This window comes from Anthonomus grandis, chromosome 11 (genome assembly GCF_022605725.1).
Source record: "Anthonomus grandis grandis chromosome 11, icAntGran1.3, whole genome shotgun sequence".
In the NCBI taxonomy this organism is placed as follows: domain Eukaryota; kingdom Metazoa; phylum Arthropoda; class Insecta; order Coleoptera; family Curculionidae; genus Anthonomus; species Anthonomus grandis.
The window spans coordinates 10,190,058-10,212,488 of NC_065556.1; the positions used below are offsets into that span (position 1 = coordinate 10,190,058).

Consider the following 22,431-nt stretch of genomic DNA (forward strand, 5'->3'; position numbering starts at 1 on the left):
GATCTAAGATGCCCCAAAGATGTTTAAAATAAATTTGACATAAATTCCAAGAAAATACATTGTTAATAGCAATATAAGTGCATTGGCCCATCGTAGATCCTAACGTATTCAGCCAATATTTTGATACCTTGTTCTCTGAATTATTCCTCTCTATTTTATAATAAACCTTTTGAAGATTTTCCTTAATTGTTATAAGAAAGCTTAATATTGTTAGAACTCAATTTAGAAATAAGAATAAAGTTATTGCTAAGTCTGCTAAAATGTAATTGTCGCATTTCTTAATTGAAATAAAACTGAAGTCTATTGCTTTAAATATAGATTCTCAGTGGACCCTATTTTAATGGTTAGTTATTTCTGAATTTTACAATGTATTTAAATAAAAATCCAAACCAATAATAGTTATCTTTATGAAAAATTTAAACAATATAGTTTCCTATCATACTAAATATTTCATAAAAAATTGTGATTGACATTGTTAATTCAAAGTTGCCATATTGGTTTTAGGATTTTTTAAAATTCTTTTATACTACACCAAAATAGTGATACAATTAAAAATAGTTTATGATAAATGTATTTTTTGTAAGCCATTTTTTTATAAGTTGGCATGTTACTTTTTAATTTTATGTAAAAAGTAATAACTATCTGTGGCGCATATTTTTATTTTTTATTTTGTACAAAACTTGTTTCCTTTCTAGTCACGCCTTTATTTTTATATACAATTTTCACGCGAACTATTGTCCCGTTGAAAAAAATAAAGAAAATAAAATATACATTTGTATTTTATTACGTGGATGGATTAAAACTACAATTAGTTCAGTCTCACCTTTTATTGGATATGTTAACATATACAAAATTTTTACAAAAAAACGTAACAATATAAATGATTAGTTACTATCGTTCTACTGAATATTAATGTACACGGCCATTCTTTATTTTTAATGCTGGTGTTATTATACCATGTGGATATAAAATTGTAGGGCTCATCCTAAATATCCAGAAAATATAAAAATGAAAAACCCACAAAAGTGAAAAACAACAGAAACCTGACAAATCTTTAACGAAAAACACCTTGAATAAAACAAACAACTAAAATTTGATTGGGTCATTTTCGGAATATTTGCATTATCCGTTTTAATCAGTAGTAACCGCCCTGAATTAGCCAAAAAAACAGACTGCAATGTCATTTTAATGAGTTTATATTCCGGTCTGTTTTTCAAGTGCGATGCGGGAAAATACGGTAATCATGTTTTTAAATATTAATATTATATATTTTTTAATGACGGAGGATGAGCCCGATAACTTTCATATTTAAAGTTTTGTTCTACCTTGCATAATAATGCCATCAGATACTGTCTAAATATAAGGAATGAATCTGTACATACTAGTTTCTTAAATCTAAGACACATCACTAGGGTCTTAAAAAAGGCATGAGATGTCAGATTGGTTAAATTTAGTCATCCTCTGAATTAGTGTGATTGAATTTTGAGATGTGGCTTTATTTAATTTTAGTACAATGCAATCATAAAAATAATAATGGTCTACACTAAAGTTGATAAAACATTTTTTTGGCCAAAAGATAATAAAGTTCTATTAAAATTAAACGTATCTCCTTAAAACCTATAAATACAAAACTTGAAATAAAACGACTTATTTATATGTATGTACACTATAACTAGGTATTAAAAATCCATGCAGAATAAATGAAATTAAAATCACAGCTCCTTTTTTAAACCTCGATCCAAATTTTTTTTGATGACACCATCAAACTTCATACCAATTTTGAGGTCGTCATGGAATGACTACTAGAGTGATTTCACTGCGAGGACTTTTAACCAAACAATAAGAATTTTGCTTTACTAGGCATATATGTATTTTGTTTTACATTAGAATTAACAATGTTAAAAATATTCAAAGCGGCAACTTTAAAAATTTCTTTATGGCAATTTTCACAAAGTGATTCCCTGTTTCGTTTTATTATTAATAATACCAATTATTTTAAAATAATATTTCATTATTTGTTAAAATATGAATTTTATGTAAATGTCTATTTTGCCTTAAGATTTAAAAGTGCGTTTGCTATGAAGCCGCGGACAGACGCGGCTGACGAACTACGTCTGATCCAAGTCATGAAAATGTTCATTTCTTTTCCAAAAGAGGAAAAACTAATCGAATTTTTGTGGAAATTTGTATCCAGATATACCCGCAAAGCAACGGTTATATTTTGATTCGAGGATCTGAATAGGAATTTTTTTTTAAAGATTGTTTTAACTTTTACTATACTCGGAGATCATAACATATGGCGTAAAAAATGTTTTTCTCACATTTTAATAATTGATTTATCAAGATGTCAAAAAATTATTCTTTAGTTTTTCATGCAAGGGAGTCGATAGCATATCGACTTACGAGAGGAAAGTGCGTTAGACGCAGTCAATTAGCTGCGTGTGTTAGACGTTTCATATGAAACGTTTTTAAAAATACTTAATGAAATTCATAAATCATAATAAGTAATTGAGATCTCTTGTCTTACCTATGTCCTCTACATAGCTTAGAAGTTGAAAAGCTTTAGAATTTGGGTGTCCAATCAAATGTTATCTAAAGACCCGTATAGAAGCAAATACGCCTTGGCTATAAAATGTACCAAAAAAAGAAAGAAAGAACAAAAATAAGAGATCCAATGCGATACTGTGCAAAGTAGTTTAACATCGACACTTTCGGCGCAGAATACGTCCCTTCTACCTTTTATTGTTCAACGGTTTGTAATTTCTTAACAGCACTCCCATGACCCCATTGTCCCCGCTATTTATGAAACTACCTGTTCAGAATTTGAAGCGTTATACTCTTGAATTTGAAAAGGCTGACGGAAATAACTTTTCTGGAAATTCGAATCCTATGCTAGAATAAATATTAAATAACTAAATCTGAGGATCAGAAAAGTTCACAAACAAAATCTTATCATCATTTAGTGTTTTGTCAAGAAATGGTTTTCATTTTGAACAATTGCTTAATAGTTTTTTTTTACTTTTTATAAAACTTTAATAAATAAATGACAAACAAAATGTCCCATCAACCTCCATTTTAAACTGGAATTCTAAAATAGAAGGTGGCACAAGAGATATCATTCCACTTTAAAGAATATGGGGGGTTCTGACTTAATACTTTGTGGGACTCGGGTAATTGTTTAGCGATTTTAGAATCAAAATACGCATTTTAAATCGGGATATTTTGTTTTTAATTTTCACCTCTAAACATTTTTATTCAATTTAAAATTAAAAGTTAATTTGTTTCAAAAAGAACAGTAGACTGTCAACTTTCTTTTAAAAAGAGCTTTCCCACAAGGTGCTATAATTGGCGTCATCCCTTTTGAAAAAATAAGCAGTTTAGGCTTCACCTTTTCGGAGGATGCTGCAGAAAACAGCTTCTTTTGCCATGTTGCGCTTATGGTACTTATTGTTTAAGCCTTTTATTTAAATAATTAATTTTTCTTAAGTTTATTGAGTTTTAATTTTACTTTTGTATAGTATTTACATTTTTCTACTTTTATCAGAGTTTATATTTTATTGTTATTAGAATAACCCGTTAATTTTCATTATACAATACGCAGCATAATAGGCGGTTTGTACACTTACATACATATTAAAGCCTGCATCGAAAAATATTTTAGAAACGAAGTTTTGCGAATTTTCATTGCAAGTAATACGTTATCTTCATCAAAGTCAGCCGCTTACTTAACTAATGTCGTACTGAATTTCCGCTACAAGACGATCCATAGCTCGATAGGAAACTTTTCTTTTTCCAGCCTCCCCGCTTTAAGATAATATTTACTATATATACACCAGGTGGCTCCGAGTAGTATACAAATAGGCGTAGAAACTAAGGAGCATCGTTGTAATGTGCAATACATGCCAGTTCTTTGTTGTGGCAATAAATGTCCTAAATTCTCTTCCTATTTCTCTATTCCTAAATGTCCTAAAAACACACATTTTTTGAATTCTTTTGTCTGATTTAAAACCTTGCCCCAAAACCTTATCGAAGAAGCGATTAATGAGGTTAAAAGTGGCGAACGACTTGAAAATACGGGATTTCAAAAAGCACCTTGCTAAGATTGTCGAAAGAAAATATTTTGATAAAATAATTAAAAACGCGATTTTTCAACAAAACATTCAAGTAGACAAGCATTCAGTAAAACGCAAGAAACTGTTATGTTGTCAAATTACTTCATTCAGGCATCAAAATTTCACTATAGATTGAACAGGAGCGCAGCTCTTCTTGTTTGTTTAGGGAAGAGTACGCTCTTTTAGGTGGGTCACGTCACCCCGATTTAGAATAGTGTCTGTTCTCAAAGTGAGCAGCTCCCTCGACAGCGCACATACGGGTATTTGTGAGATCTGCGCGGCCAAAAGTTAGTTTTTCAAACTATCAAACTAGGTAAAAAAAACGACGGCATAGGATAAGCAACTAATCCAAGAATAACACCCCACCTTTCACGCCTTTCTCCGTGCGCACCATTCGTCCAGCGTTAGTTTGAAGTCGACCGTCGCTCGTGCTGTTACTTTTGTTTCTCGCATTTTTCTCAATTCGCTACGCTTTCAGTGAATATTAATAATAGTTGTGCCTTTATTTTGGACGCGGTAGTGATGGATTTGGATAGACCAGGTAAAAATCCACTAATTTCGATATAATTTAAATTGTTCTAAAATATTTTTATTTAGTTAATAAAATTTAAACCGTAACAAGTATTATGAAGATTTTTTTGGGTATTATTTTTGCTTACTAATGGATTTGATATACTTTCCACCTAGATCCAGGTATTATTTCTATTACGATTAAAGGTTTTAGTCCTGTAGAAGTAAATGTTTTTATAATTAGTCGCGGAAAAGCGCGGATAAGTACTACTAGGGCACATTGAATTGATTTGTTTTTATCTGAATAAAAATAAAATAAAAACATTGTTATTGTAAGAGTAATAAGAGGCGAACATTTTTTTGTTATAGATTGCCAAGGTCCCTCGGGAGTAAAACTAGTGACCCGTAGAAACATGTTCGACCGTATGCAGGCCCTGGGTCTACCAAGTTTGGAAGAAAAACTAAATGCTTTGAAGGATCAAATTTTGTCCTGTGACGATTTTACAGAAGATCAAATTGAAAGTTTTAAAGCCAGTTTTGCACGTTTTAAATTACAAACGAAGCAAAGGTGGGTAAAGGCCCATAAAAAGGAAGACGTGTTTTTAAAATACAATCAATCATGGTTAGAAGGAACTATTGAAATTCCCGTGGTTATTCAAAAAAGGCCAGGCCGACCACCTAAGATGTTTGAAGAATCAAGTGAAAGGACTAAAAGAAGAAAAGCCGAAGAAATACGGGCTTCATTAGCCAAGGAAGTTATCATTCATGCTGCTCAGGTTGAGTTGCGAAAAAGCGGAAAACGCGATGCTTCCGACATACTAAAGGAAATAACCACAAGTAGCCCGTTACGTGCTACGAAATATAAGAAGGCGTTTTCAGAAACAAAAACCAAAGAGCCTACCCAACTTGCTCCATTGGAGGCGCTATCAATGTTTGTGGAAGCAGATTTAACTCAAAGACAATATGAGGTAATCCGAAATACGAACAAAAAGTTTTTTCCTTGTTACAGTCTTTTACAAAAAGAAAAACAAAAATGTTGCCCACCAACAGAAGAATGCAACGTAACCAATACCAGTGCCGAAAGTAATTTGCAAGCTTTGGTTGATCTCACCGTAATGCGTTTATCTACCTACCTGAACGAAGTCCTAATAACGCTGAGAGAGGAAGAAAAAGACAGTTTAAAGGTTATTTGCAAATGGGGCTGTGATGGCTCACAACAATGTCAATTCAAACAAAAATTTGAAAATGACGCCGACTCAGACGCTAACATATTTCAAAGCTGTTTTGTACCTCTAAGACTAGTTTGTGGTAAAGAAGGTAAAAATATAGTCTGGGAAAATCCTACTCCCTCATCTCCCAGGTACTGTAGACCAATAAGGTTTCGATTCGTAAAAGAAAGTACAGATGTTACGCAGGAAGAAATTGAGTATATAAATAAGTCTATACAGGGACTTCAACCAACACGTGTTAATTTACAAGAAAAAGAATTGTTAGTTAGGCATGTCTTTATCATGATAATGGTGGATGGAAAGGTCTGCAATGCAGCTACAGGCAATAAATCAACCAGCAAATGCTATATATGTGGTGCAACCTCCAAAGAATTTAACCAGTTAAATCTAGAAAAGCCAGTCTGTTCTGAAGCTTTAGAGTTTGGACTCTCAATTTTACATGCGATAATTCGCTTTTTCGAAACTATCCTCCACTTGGCATATAAATTGCCGGTGAAAAAATACAGAGAACGAAAGACCGAAACAGAAAAAAGTATGGAAAAGGAGAGAAAGCTGGAAATTCAGGAAAGATTTCGCCGAGAAACTGGACTCTTAGTGGATATGCCAAAGGCTAATTTCGGCAATACAAATGACGGCAACACGAGCAGGAGGTTTTTCGAGGACCCAAAACTGTCATCAGAAATAACTGGCATTAGCTATGAGCTAATCTATAGACTAAAAGTAATTTTGGAAGTAATTTCAAGTGGTTATATAATTAATCATGAAAAATACAACATATATGCATTGGAAACTGCCAGGTTATATGTTAGTTTGTACCCTTGGCACCCAATGAGTTCAACTATGCATAAAGTACTTATTCATGGTGCAGTTATAATAAAAAATGCATTATTGCCCATTGGACAGCTCTCCGAAGAGGCTGCAGAAGCCCAAAATAAACATTTCCGAGCATACCGTCAAGATTTTGCCCGAAAATTCTCCAGGAAGGACTGCAACAGGGACATTTTTAATCGGCTTCTTTTAAGTTCCGATCCGGTATTAAGTGGCATAAGGAAAGTAAAAAGAAGAAAATTGGGATCTTTTCTACCAGAAACCATAACACTTCTGATGCCTACCAGTCCTCCAGAAAGCGTAACTACTGCAGATCCATCAGACAGCGAAGATGATATTTTATTTGACGAATGTTAGTTTTTTTATCATTATTAATTTTATTATTATTAATTTTTTTTATATTAAATATACTTGACTTAATAAAATAAGATGTTATTTACTTTAAAATGTCCTTTGGCATAGATAAAAACAAAAAAATAATTTTGGCCGCATAGATTAATGAAATACCCCTATGTGCAGCGTCTGACCCAAAATAGTCCGCTGAGAATGATCATCTGGCAGTAGGTTTAAAATGCACAACACTGTAACGCAATATCTGTTACCAGTATGGCCTTGCAAATTGCGGTGCCATTCCTCGACTTAGGCAGAGGATCGAATGACGTCGTGGCACATGTATAAAACGAATTGGAAGTGTAGTGAATGGCGCTTCCAGCCACAATACTACCTATTCGATTCAACATAATTTTTCTCGTCTGAAGAACAACTTAGGAAAAGATGACTCGAATAAGTTCTCCTCAGGAATTTTTCTAGATATATAATTTAAAAAATCTTTAATTATAAAGAAAGAGATGAAGACAGTTTTAATAACAGGAGCCCATTCAGATCTAAAGAGACTAAGAAATTACACTTTACTAATAAAAGCAAAAAGTCCTGAAACGTCAAATAAAATTATAAATTAGTTAAACGATTGGCTGCTCATATTACTAGTGTATCGCATAAATCTCTTAATTACGTTATATAGTAAATATTTAAAGATATGCTGGGATAACTAATTATCAGTAGGCTTTGCAAATCAATGAGTGATAGAAGTTAAAAAAGAATCTTAAATAAGTCAAAAGAAAATCACCAAATATAAGTTTAACATTTGAAACTCATGAATCCAAACCAAGTCTATGTAGGCTTTATTCGAATAAAAGTCCGGCCATACGGACATACGGAAAAGGAGGTGGTATATACATATATACATACCACCTCCTTTTCCCTGTTTTAAATGCCAAATTCGGGCATTATTCACCAATTTGCCATGCAAAAAATATTTGTCCCTCCTGCGGAAGTGAAACACATACAGACCGAAAATGCTCCTCTTCCAATTTGTATAAATTGTAATGAAAATCAAATTATAAAGCATGCCCAATATATAAAAAAAATCTAATTAAAAAATCATAACTATTAAAACTATATCATACGTGACGCCACACATATGATATTGTTTCAATCCACCAAAGCGTCCAAAAATAAATTACACAATTTTTGGGACGGAAAATGTCAAGACCGTTCAAAGAAACGGGGACTTCATTATTTTGATTCCAACCAAATATTTGCACCGAATTTTTTAACACCTTGTACATTCTAACCTCTTATAGAACATACATAAATTTACTAGTCTTATTTAAAAGCTTTTTCCTAAATATTGCTAAGATATTTAAGAAGTTAAGTGTGTTAAGTTTCGCGCTAAAAGGGACAAATTAAGAGTAAAAAAATGGTAAATATTAGCGTGAAGAGGATAAATTATTACCACTTTATTTGAAATCAATATAAAATTATGTGAACCAGTAAAAAATTAATTAAAAATATTAATAGTACATAGTTCCTTACTATAAGATTTTGCAAAGAGAAGTGTGGCCCATTATTTTGTTTATAAATGTGAACTAAAGCTATAAAGAAGAATACGTTTTTCAAGCCAATTCATAAATTATAAGATTCTCTTAAACAGCTCTTTTTACTGAAGGACTTCACTGCTAAAATAGACATTTACGTTTAGCTAATATTTTTCATTTTGCTAAAATTTACAATATATATATATAAAGAAAATAGAAAAATAATTAAAAACTGCAATTTTTTCTAAATAAAAAACATAAAAAGAATTACAAGAATCGAGGTTATATAACATTTCTCACTGACAAAAATAGAAATACACAATCAACAACTCTTGCTCCTGTTAAAGTGTCATCAAAAATGAAAGGTCTATTAAATTAAAATTAAAGCATTCCAAAAATTAGATTTATCCGTCTGTAATGTGTTTAAAAATACCTTAAACATTTAGAAAATTTTAGACAAAAACAATTTTGTAGATTTAGTCACCATTTTTTATGTTTCTAATAATAACTTAACACGTTTTTAAAAGTCGTCAAAATTTTAAACGCGACTTAATAAAATAAATGTTTTATAGCCCCGATATATTTAACAGAAAGGCAAGTGCATAGGAATCATTTTGTTTAAAAAAGCAGCGGATAATAAAATATATATAATATTTGTAGTAACTTTAAAAAAATATCATTCCAGACATATTTATTTACTTTAATATATTCGTACAATTAAAAAAAACTCTATGATAGAGAAAAAACACACAGTTGAGTAATCTATTTCATGTAACATTTATACAGTGCTTTCATTTCAAAACAATCCACCTTTAATAACTTTCTTAAAAAAAAAAAAAAAAAAAAAACACGTCAAATTAGATATACAGGGGGACGTTTAATTATGCATTTACTGAAGTTCTGTCAATCACCTCCAGCTAACCTCACTTTAATATGTCAAATGGGAACCCCCATGGTGTGATACATCATAGTAAGCAGCGTAAAATTCTCTATTCAACGGTACCAAAAAAAAATGAAATCGGAAAATGTGTAAGCAAATAGTTGGCGAAAATGTCTAGAAATAATGAATATTTTATTTACGCCAAACTTTGGTATTTTAAATGAATACTTTTAGTGTGGTACCTACATCATTTTAAAATTCTTACATTTTTTATAATAGATCATCAAAAAAAAAATACAAGCAATTTAGAAGTGTTAAAATGTGTGGTAACAAACAGTACATTTAGTTCAAGCAAATTATTTATTTTTTTAAGTAAAGAATGTGTACCGTTATTTGCGAGAAAAAAGAGAGATTTTTTGCGAAATCTACCTAATCAAAGGTACAAAAAAACACTGCAATACCTTACATTTTTAAGGCGTTTAAAAAGCAGGCGATTTATTATTGTTAAAACTGTCAGTTTGACGCGTGCAATTTTTCAATTTTAGTTAAAACAGTGAGTTAATAAAATGGTGTATACGCTAGCCGAAAGAATAGAAATAATTTTCCTTTATGGAGCTCAAGATCGGTGTGCTCGCAGAACCGCGAGAGCATTTAATGAAAGGTATCAAGATAAAAACGTGAGCCATAAATACGTATTAGAATTGATACGAAAATTTGAAGAGACGGGATCGATTTGCAATAAGAAAAAATATGAAAATAGAGTTGTCGATGAAGCATGCCAAGTTGAAGTACTAGGACAATTTGCTATGGATCCAACTTTGTCTATACCAACGGCCGCAAAACTGGTTCCGTACATAAAGTTTAAAAAAAAAAATAAGTTCTTTCCTTATAAAATTCATATTCTTCATGAACTCGGAGAAGATGATTTTGATAGGAGAATTCAATTTTGTGAAGTGATGTGCCAGCGAATTGACGACGATCCCCATTTATTGAAGAACATTTGCTTCAGTGACAAATCGACCTTTTTTTTAAATGGCCTGGTGAACAGACATAACTGTAGATACTGGGATAATGAAAATCCGCATGTTTTTCGGGAAGGCCATACCCAATATTCCCAAAAAATTAATGTTTGGGCAGGAATTTATGGAAATGAAAAAATCGGGCCATTTTTTTTGGAAGAAAATTTGACTGGCGAAATTTATTTAAACCTTTTAGAAAATGCAATATACCCTTCCATCATCCAATCTATGGAAAATCGAGTAGATCAACATGGTGCTATATTATTGAATGAAAATAATATACATTTTCAGCAGGATGGAGCTCCCGCGCACTACACTTTGGTAGTTCGAGAGTGGCTTGATGAAAATTTTCGAGAAAAGTGGATTGGCAGACGTGGTGCAATCGAATGGCATGCGCGGTCTCTGGACCTAACCCCACTAGACTTTTTTCTTTGGGGCTACTTAAAAAGCAAAGTTTATAAAACCCCACCTTAGAGTATTGAGAATTTAAAAAATAGAATATTTCAAGAATGCAGAGAAATTAGCGGACAGACCCTTGCCAATGTTCGTAAGGAGTTTGAAAATAGGCTTTTTTATTGTCTTGCTAATAACGGCGCGCATTTTGAACATTTAATAAAATAAATTTGTTAAACTAATTAAATTTGTTTTTCTACCCTACCGATTTATATTTTAATTGCTTCTTGGTCAATCAATTTTATTTTTTTTTACAACCATTGATAGCATAATAAATGCTCTTTAAAATAATGTATCACACCATGGGGTAGCCATTTGACATACCAAAGTTTGACGTAAATAAAAGATTCATTATTTCTAGAAATTTTCGCTAACTATTTGCTTTACACATTTACCGATTTAATTATTTGGTACCGCTGAACAGAGAATTTTACGCTCCTTACTATGATGTATCACGCGATGGAGGTTCCCATTTAACATATTAAATTGAGGTTAGCTGGAGGTGAGGAGGTGATTGACAGAACTTCAGTAAATGCATAATTAGACGTCCCCCTGTATATCTAATTTGACGTTTTTTTTTTTCCTTTTTTTAAGAAAGTTATTAAGGGTGGATCGTTTTGACATGAAAGCACTATATAGGGGGTATTTTTGATATATCACCTTCTTTTGACGAGTTCTACAATCTGTTAAACGTTGTTAAAATTTTAGTATAGACAAGATTTTTAAACTAGTAAAAACCTCTATGCTTATTTTAAAAATTTAAATTCTTGTCCATTCAGGAGTGTAATCTTAAAAGCCATGTTGAACATGATAAACAGAATATTGTACTAGTTCTATAATAAACTTTAACCGATAGATAAAGAATATAAAAAATGCATTACTAGCATTTTCCAATATGTGCATTAATATTATTTATGTTCTAAAAGAAATAATTATTACAAGCGAGAAACTAGACTCAAATACAAAAAATAAAAAACTAGTAAAAAATGCCAGGAAAAATGCCTTGGAAACTCGGAACTAAGTATGAGGAGTTCTGTTATCACTGTTATTCTGTTAAGGAGTTAAACACAGAACCACAAAAAAGTTGATGTAATAAACTTGGACTTCGCCATCATATAGAGTCCATCCCTCGTATCGAAAATAAAGAATCACTGACAAATAATTTATTGATGGTGATAAAGATCTTGCAGACTTATACAAAAACTGTCTGACCGTTATTAGTTACGTGATAGTTATGAAATAAGAATTTTATCGTCTCCAAAATGAAAAATGAAGTTACAGAATGCTACCTAAGTTCATTTTATCAAGAAGAAGCTCAACTCAACAAAAACTGATTTTGTCTTTTTCTACAATAATCAATGCGGCCAACAGAAAAATTGGTTTCATTTTGCAACGTATGAGATTAAATTAATTAATAGTACGATTTCAAAAGATAGATATCCAAATAAATTCAATTATTTTTACACATACAAGAATACATTACATAAAAACAGGCCAAAGCCAAAATGGAGGGGACTATCCACTCGACAATAGAAAAACATTTTGAAAGTCTAGTCCTATTAATGTTTTAGAGAGTCAGATCACGTAAACCAACTTGGTTACAAAGAGTTTTTCTTTGTTAACTTAAGCCGATTTTCAGGGTGGAATGATGACTCATTGGTAAAAACTCATTGGTAAAGCTCCACCACTAAAAAATTATGATTTAATCAGTCGGTGAAATGAATTGGTTATTAGCAATTAAAGAGTTGCTTTTTTCTTTTCTGCTTGACTAAAAAATGAAATCGATTTTTTTCATTTTCTAGAGCTTGAGCCCCTCTTTTCTCCCGAATAAACTGTTGTGGATCTAAAATAAACAGTAAATAATGCCATGTAAATTAGCGTCGGTGAAGCCAGAAACACCTTATTGTCGGATTTCACAAAATAATTAACAATAATAAATTAAACTTTTCTTTAATAAATACCGCACCTTTATACATACTTTCGCATGTAATAATTGAAAAGAATATAATAAACCTAATATAAAATTTCTAACGTATTATTGATCAGATTTCCTGTCGTTTCCACGACCTCAACCTCAACTATCACTTCTTCCCCTTGATAATTTAAGCTAATTGGTATCTCATCTTTTTAATTTATGAAAGTCTACACCACACCGCAGCCCTCAAAACACATTGATTAGTACCAACTGAGAATCATTCCACACGGAAATCGGTTTTATTGGTGGATAAAATGTGTCTCTTCTTTTTTACCGTCAAAACTCTTACAAAACCTTGTCAAAGGAAGAAGACAAAATATTGATTGGAAATAACTTTCGAAGAAGTTAAGAGGTAAACCAGAATCATACTTTTATCAGTAGAGTTTTCCTTTCTACCCGAACTATATATTTTATAGTAAAAAATCGTTGAACCAAAAAGATATGGAGTTGTAGTGAAATTATCGACGTAAAATTTTGTTTCTAGGTTTTAGACGATGAGAGAACTATAAGAAATATGTCCTTTGCGGCAGAGTTACGAACTTTCAAATTATTTTCAGGCCTGTTTGGCACCTTTTATTAACCAATTATTTTCTTCAAATAATCTGGATAATTTTTTTTCTGATATGGCATCTCACTAGTTTTAATGAAACACATGCACAGGATCATTAATAATATGTGACAAAAACTACAAAAGGTGATGGCATCCTAAAAAAAATTAAAAGTTGAAAAATTAAGAAAGGTTTAAGAATATTGAGCTTCTTTCATTTTAATAATAAACCATAAACATTTGTTTTATTAGAAAATTTATTAAAGGTACTTTTTAGTTACTTTTAGTTTGATTAAATTGAAATTTGAAATCTGATGAACTTTTAGATTGAAGGTACTTTTAGTTTTTGGAATTTCTTTACTATTCACCTTAATTCATTTTTTATTTTTTTTTTCGTTAAATAATTTTAAATAAGCATTCCTAAAAATATAGTTTTTCTTAATTGGTATTAAAAATGTTATTAAAAAGAAAACTTAAAATATTATAAATAAACAAATGCAAAGTTTATTTATTACTACAAATATTATACATATCTAAGATATATACACGTGTTTGATGAACAAAGTACAAAACAAAATCGAGCTTTCATAGTATTACAGTTTTAAATCTTAGAGAGACGAAGTTTAGTTTCCTAGTAGAGATTAGATAAAAGTGAGCAGCAAAACTGAAAAAAATCTCATCGAATTTACAGATTTGCCTTGGGTAAAGCGATACATTTAAAACCTTTACCTGACTTAGTCCTATAATATCACTACAACCAGTCGTTTTATCCTAAAGCTCCTGACGCACTGTTATATAATCAGATGCTTTGAAATGAATACATTATTTTAAAAAATAATTTGTCGAACTATATTATAATTATAAATTATTTTCAAAACACCCTGTCTTAACATATTATCTAGTATTTCGAAAACTTTAATTTTTTGTAACTAAATACAATACGAATTAATTTTAAAACCTTAACATCACAATTTTGACACCCTGCTTGAAACAACATAATACTTTACATCCAAATTTTTTTATCCAATTTAACGATTTTCTGTGTATAAATACTGCTAAGATTGGCAGTTCTACAATATATATTTAATTCATTTTTAACGTAATTTGCACACAGAAATTTAACGTAAACATTGAAAATATAAGCTTCCAGAAGGCACATTTTTTGCATAAAATGATAGAACAAAAAATATTATAAACCAAAAACTAAAACCTATTTTTTTTTTTAGAATGATGACTTTTTTTTATAATAGTACAGACTTCTTTGGTAACCTGAATACTCTTGTTAACCTAAAGAGATCTTTGAAATACTCTAGAATTGGTTTCTTAAAGCTCTGTTATCTTTAAAATGAAATGCTTCTAGTTTTCATTGCAAGGAAACCTTAAATGCAACATACTTATTGTAAATTATAATCTACATTAAATATTATTTAAAGCAGCAAACGCAGAATATTGAACTCACTAGAACATAAGATATTCTGTAGCAAGCAGTTATTGAGAAAGATGTTTTACTCATGTAATAAAAATATCTCAAATTTACAATTTCTCTATAAATTAAAATCTTAAATTAAGGTATGGGATTAAGATCTTTGATATAAAAATAAATCGTGAAATATACATGAGACATAAAAATAAGTCACAACCCTTTCACCATAAATGTCAATATGCAGGGTGTCTCACGAAAAATAGACGCGATCGATATCTCGAAAACTATTTTTTTTTAATTTTGAAAATTTGAAAGCAGTTGATGGGGGCCACACAACTAAAATATTTTGACAGTTATGACGTTTCCGCTTATACCGGAAGTAGGTGTCAACTTCGTTATTTTAAATGGAACACCCTATATATTTTTACATTTTTGGCTTTCACGTGAAATTCTAGGTATATTTTGTGTACATTATCCTATCATATACCATATCCTATGCCTAAATGTAACCGTTTTTGACATATTTTTAATTTCATGTGAAAAATTATGTTTATAAGCTAACATAATTACCGATTACTCCCTTTTAGTGGCCTTTATTTATTGGTTAATTTTGCTTTTATTTTAAAGGAAGCACCACTTTAAAAGACTGTTTTAATATTTGGCTAAAAAAAGATACAGAGGGGTCAAAAACTAGCATTAAAAATTAAAATGAAAAAATCATAAAAAAATCAATTTTTTTAAATTGAAATACCCTATTTTTATTATTTTTTCATAAAGATAATGAAAAATAAGGTTGACTTTGTATAAGGTTATCTAGTCCAAAAATTGATATTTTCCGAAATATTGGCAGTTTAAATTTGGCCTAATATTAGTATACATAGTAACACGGCTCAAGGATTGTTGGTTAGTTGGCCTCCTTGAACTTCTAAACATTTTTCACATCTGCGAATTAGCTCGTCATGGATTGCCGCTCTAATTGACTCTGGGGATAAACTTTCAAATGCTTGTCTAACACTTTCTATAGGCAAAGGAAGTCTTTTACTGTGACAAAGCAGACTAATTTTTATCATAATATATGATTAGATTAAAAAAAAAAAAGTAAAGAGGGCAGTAGTCCTTCAAAAATATTCTTCTATTACCGTGTGCGGGCCACGGTAACATTTAGAAGCACCCCAAACCACTTTCAAACAAGTTAAATTAGAAAATTTCACATAATAATAAGAGTAAACATAAGAAGTATCAACGTGGCGAAGCAAAAGACCAAAAATTTAGAAACTTGAGAAAACAATCTTCAAGGTTGAGTCAAGAATGATATAGAAATTATATTGGTACAGTAAATGAGGATCTGACTAGTTACGCAGAAAGCGTCCCAAGGGCCTGATAGCATTCGAAGTATTCCACTAAAATAGTGTAGATATTTGTTATCATAGCCCTGATGTAGATTATTTAACTTCTCTATCAACTGCAATTTTTCCAGATATCTGGAAGAAAGTTTCATACCTTCTATTTTGAAATGAAGATTCAGACATGATGCCAAAAAATATAATACTATTCCCACATACATTCATCTATACCTAAACTATTTAATAGCATTTTTGAGGTGGCGCTATAAAGAAATCGTTATGTCCAACCATCGTAATCAATTTACCAGATAAGTACAATTAATACATAATAATTACATAATACTAACTGTGTACCATATAATTTGCTTCCTTGGACTGTGATATTAAGAGAATACGGAGTAAATAATATCCTGGCAAATGATAGACAAAGATATTCAGAGCCGTAGTGTTGCGAATATCGTGACTTAAATTTAGTAATTGAAGATTTAATAAAGTTAACACAAAGTTTGGTAACCAAACTTTATGGAACCAAACGTGATGGGTGTTTTTAAAGAGTGAACAATGGTCTCATTTGCTGTTTTGCGATTGATAATGCTTAAATTATTTATTTTTCTTATTTATAAATGCTTTTAGATGTCAAAAAAGTCATGCTCATCATTATTTGCAATATGTGGACAGAAATTTTAAAAAAGTTTGATATCAAATTATATTTTTCTAATCATATGAACCCATTAACAACTGGATGTTTAAGACTTAAAAATTGTAGAGGATTACGTCAGAGAGGAGCCCAATCAAATTATGTTGGATTAGTTTCAATAGCTTTAGAGACATCCTGCCACTGGATTTTTCGATAAAAACTACGACAAATTTTTAAAATACAAATTTGCCGAAAACCCTTGGACTATTGGAAATTAAATCGGCTAATTTTGGCCTGAAGAATATAACAGAAATTATAATATAACAGAAGAATATAACAGAATCTTGAAAAGACCTTAAGTAGGATTTGTAAGTCCGTGAGTTTCATAACATAGCTTATGTTATAAATCGGTACTATTATTTGCAATGTTCCTCGTTAAATAGTTTTAAAACAAAAAATAAAAAACTCGCCAAACTGCTATCCGAAAAAAAATACTATTTATTAACAAACTAGCCATAGCATTAGAGAAACATTAAAAAAAACTGCTAACATTAAAAAAAAGACTGCTAACGGAAGCGACGAACATTTAACTTAAAATGCATTTTTATAATCAAAAACTAATCGCTTCAGCAAATAATTGTCCTTAAAAAAAGCTGAACCCAATTAATAATTTAAAATTTTCAAATGTAAATAAACCACACTAGGGCCTTTTAATACAATATCGCAGAAGTAAAAGTTTTAAGTCTAAATACTTGTCATCAAACCTAAATTCTAAAATGTTTTATTTATATAAATTATATTAAACATACAAAATAAAAAAAAAACTATGAATCTTTCTTACTACCATATACCATCGCTTGTATTGAGAAAAACTTTAAACATATAACATTTGTATTTACAACCTATTAAATGACTCAGAAATCATTTCTATTGCAATATCTCTCTTCCCAATAATAGTAATATTAATCGTATAGTAACTCGGCTGGCGGTCAAAATACTTAGGCAAATAAATTATGTTATTTGTTAAATCTACCAACTGAAAATTATGAACAACGTTTGATGATGATAAAGTATAACCGGTCTTTTACCCTTGTTGTGAAATGCAAAAATCAAAATACAGCAATATTTACTTTCTGTTATCTCATTAAGTTAGTCCCTAAGCATTTTTATAGAAAATCTCTCATGTTAATTTTATCATACTTTTCTTGTTAGCTTACATACCATATTTTCGTACAATACAACATACACCATAAATTATCTAAAAATCCCAACCATCTGTAAAATGCAGGCGGACATACATAAAAGTTGATTATTTAAACTAGTTTGATATACTAATTCTGGTATGTTCAATATTCTAGAGTTAACGGCGGATTGAACGAAAAAAAATGGCGATGAACTAAAAAATCATTCGCTGACAAAACCTTTGCAAATTTTGACAGTATTTAGAATAGTAGTTAATTACTAAGTATAGACATATTTAAATACAGAAATCCACTAATTTGAAATTTACTAATGTGCTGAGCTTTAAAACAAGTAATACCTGAAAAATGTTCTTTATCTTACTCACTTCCAGGTTCACTTTGAGGTAGTGGTTCGGCTTGTTCTTCGCTTGGACTTAAAGCGGGTTGTAGAATTTTAAAAGCTGAGCCTAAACTGGGCCTTAGCTTGAAGGTACTTGGTTGTGGAGCATGTTCTAGTAGGATATTTGTTTTATCATTTGAGGATTTGAGCCTTACCTAAGATGTTAGAACAAAAAAATAGAATGCACTGAAAAAGCAACTAGATTCTTAAAATATTTTACCTTTTCACAGCCATCTGGTGGCTCACGAGCCAAAAACCGGTTTATCTGTGGCGAAGTGCCCAGCTTGTTGCCTTCATTGTCTGGGCTAGATCCATGGCTATCACCTAATTAAAATATTATTCAGGTATTCGCGATGAGTATATTTACTATTTTAACTAGAACACGCAAAAATCTACAATAAAAGTGCAGGAGTCAAACGAAGTGGATCATCAATTTAAACATATTTCAAAGATCGAATTAACTGCTGACCACATAAAAAAAGATGTTAATTTTTAAATTTTCTTTTTAACTTCAACTTTCATTCTAATATAGAAATAAAATATGACTTGCACTTCAAATTATATTTTATTATAATCGTTTAAGATCGTTAATCGATAATTATGTTCCTATCGCCCAGAACTCCAGTTTAAAATATTAGAAAGAGTCAGCATATGATTTGAGACAGATTGTAATTTTTAGTACTTTCAACATAATTAGAATGTTTACACGTTACCGTTAATGCGCATTAGCGAAATGCGAATTAAGATAAAACGCATATGTATACATCCGTAAACCGTTTTAGATTTCCTAATTCAAATTATTTTAAAACGTTTTAAAAATGTGCATCATTTCATTAATATTTATGGTAATAAAAAACAGCTGGTTATTGTGTAAGCACATGTCAAAGTGTTTTTGCTTTTCTTCGTGTTAGCCGCTAATTTGCATTAATGTCACGTTTAAATTTAGTAGATGATAAATCTCGGTTGTTATAAAAGATAGAGCCATGCGGTTTTCGCATTACTCTGCTATTTTTTTATGAAACGAAATATGTCGTTGTCAAAATTTTGACAGCTGTCATAGTTTTTAATGTACAAAGTAATTTTGGAACCTCCCTTGTTAACATATTAAAAAAGTAAAAAAAGGTTTTGATAGGAGCTTTTTCCGTAAAACACGATTATGCTATCTGTTTTATTGTTATGATTTAGTATTTAAAGATAAAAAATAAACTTTTTTCTGTTAAGTGGAACAGTGTAGAAAAATCCGCTTTATTTTTTTCTTTTTAAAAATATATAATACTATGTACTTATTTTCAAAAATAACCAAATAAGAGACAATTTTCTTAAAATAATTACTTATTATTTTAATTTTAATAGTAGTCTATGGCCATGCATCTCTATGGAAACAATACCGTATTGTTTTTAATGGCCTTCCATGACAGAAGTATAGTAGAGAGGCAACTTTACCATTGCATCGAACTTCCCCATAAATTAATAGCATATCGGCATATTCAGCAAAAGTATAATCTTAAAATACAAATCTTTTTACGGGTTTTGGCTTGTTTCTACTCTAGGACTGTATTAAGAGAATTTAATTGAATCTATTTATGGGTGATTTTATTAAATTTTAAAAATGAAATTTTATAGAAGTTGAAAAATTTTTCATATGGTAGATATAAATTTATGTAATTTTTAAAATTACTTGATTGCACAACATTGTCGTGGGTCCAGCAGAAAACTGGAGGTTCAGTCTTGATTAATTCTCGAACCTTGCTAACATGCACTATCGCTTTTCGGCAAATAAACTTTAGCATTATTAAAAACCAATGTCTGCTATTATGGGTATTGAAGATTTATAAGATGAAAAATAGGCTTCATCACTGCTTATTAAAAATGAATTTTAAGTTAATGTTCAATTGTGTCTGCGCAATATACAAAAAAGTAAGCGACGTTTATCGTATCCAGGTTGTAACCGTTAAACATTTTTTTCCTTGCAACGTTGAAATTTGATGAGTTTTTAGAATCAAATGAGTTTAATCTTTATTTAACCTCGAGTCAGACTCAATGACTAGAAGATGTAGACAGATTTATTTTTTTTATCTCGAACTAAACAGGAAACAAAAAGCAGATTATATAATCGTGTTCTATGGAAAAAAAAACTTATCGAAAACTTGTCGCGCCGCGCGACAGCAGTATTATTGGTATATCTTACATAAACGAATATTAAGCCAGTGAAAACCTGTCGGTAATAGACTTTTTAGTAAGGGTGCGAAAGTTAATGCTTTTTATGTGTTTTTATACTTATATTCAATTCTATTTTTATACTCGTTCAATTAACTGTATATACATTTCTGTTTGTTGTTTTGATATTCTTTTCTTAAAATGGAGTCTATTTTGTGAGCAACCTTTGAAAGAAAATGACAAAACTGTAACACAAAATCCAAGGTTACAAGGATTAAAAACAATTATAAATGCAGCAGAAAAAAGGAAAGACTTTTGTTCCCAGAAGATTTTGAAACAAAAATATGACATTATAGCCGGGAAGCTTAAGGTAAAATTTCATTCAACCTGCAGACAAATATTTATTAGTTTGCAAAATATTGGATATTGTGTTTCTCAAAGCAACGAAAACGAAGCGACCGAGGCGTCATCGTCTCGCACAAGATACCATAAAGATAGATTCAATCCTAGGAAAATGTGTCTAATATGTAACAAATCTGGAAAAAAAGGGCAGCAGTGCTTAACATCTGTTCAAACAGGTAGGTTGATTTTTTGATAAATTTCGTAAGAATAGAAGTTTGCGCTAACCTGAAATCTCAAATTAATCGCCAAAATAAATATCTGACGATTTTTCTGTGTCTATCCAACCAATGTCTAAAATTCAAAAACTATCCAGGCTATTTTGATGCAACTTAGTTGGTAGTATGGATTGGTGAAAAGCTATTATATTTGTTAGGTTAAATTAACCGTTATTTATAAAGTAAAATGACGTTATTTGTTTTTTTTTCTTATTCAGGAACCGGCAAAGTTACGCACTCCAAAAAATCCAAGCTGCAGAAAAACGACAAGATATTGAGATGATTTCAAAATTAGCTGGTTACGAGGATCTCTTTGCATATGATGCAAAAATCATAAAACGTATTATTGTCAGTATTTGGTAACCGAAATATCAAAGCTTGTCAAAATAAACACGATATGACTACAAGTTTTCAACCAATCAGGGACAAGATGATGAATTGAGAACTGATTTAACAATAGTAATAAATAAGTTGTATAAAATAAATCATGTATGAAAAATACAGCAAGCAGTTCGGCCGAGCGGGCAAGTGCGCTCGGGCGACCGGTCGACTCACGAGGCTGCTGTTTGCTGTGAATGCACGATGCTTCATCGGACGCGAGAAAACATTCAAGTTCAACTCGCTATAACTCGAAAACTAAAAGACTTAGATTATTGATTTTTTTTTTTAAACTTTGTTGATGTTATGGCTTTATTTCATACGCAGATAGTATAGCTAAATATCTTAAAATAAAAAAAATTCTCGCTTACTGAAAATAGCTATGCCGAAAATGTTGATATTAAATATTTTTCTAGTTTTACAAAAAAACTAAGTTTTTCACACTAACAAAAATACCGCAGTTATTTTCGCTAACATTTCTTTTATTGAGGAAAAAAAAAGTAAGTTGATATCTTAATTAGTTCCCGAGATATCGCGAAGTATGTTTAAAAAAGTATTAAAAATCTTTTTGACAGATTTTTGACAAATTTCGCCATAAAAAATGTTGTCCCTGCTAAAAAATGTTGTAATTGCCGATTCCAGGTAGCCAGGGACTTACTCTATCATTTTGTAAAGACCACATGTGGTTGTACCTCCAAAAATTTTTTTTAAACATTTTTGCACCTTTTTCAGTGCACTATACAGGAGAAATTTAAATAATTAAGCTAGAAATTATATTTGAATAAAACGAATAAAAGAAATCAACAATTAAAATATGGCTGTAAGAAAATAATTTAATAAGAAGTTCTAGCATTTTTCGATAACT

General features: G+C 30.6%; 1 protein-coding gene across 5 annotated transcripts in view; it reads right to left on the bottom strand.

The window, feature by feature from the left end:
• Positions 1 to 812: 812 nt before the first annotated feature.
• Positions 813 to 22,431, bottom strand: part of LOC126741953 (protein FAM117B-like) — a 37,457-nt gene continuing 15,838 nt past the window's right edge. The window contains exons 7-9 of one of the 5 annotated variants that reach the window (XR_007662442.1): positions 18,635 to 18,738; positions 18,401 to 18,507; positions 813 to 3,966 (exon numbers count right to left, since the gene is read on the bottom strand). Coding sequence is in view for 3 of the 5 variants with exons in the window: in XM_050448435.1 (XP_050304392.1) it covers positions 3,944 to 3,966; positions 18,401 to 18,569; positions 18,635 to 18,738 (296 nt within the window). In the remaining 2 variants the exon portion in view is untranslated. Of the gene's footprint in view, positions 3,967 to 18,323; positions 18,570 to 18,634; positions 18,739 to 22,431 lie in introns of those variants that run through there. The other 4 variants (XR_007662443.1, XM_050448435.1, XM_050448436.1 and 1 more) reach the window with 4 other exon arrangements.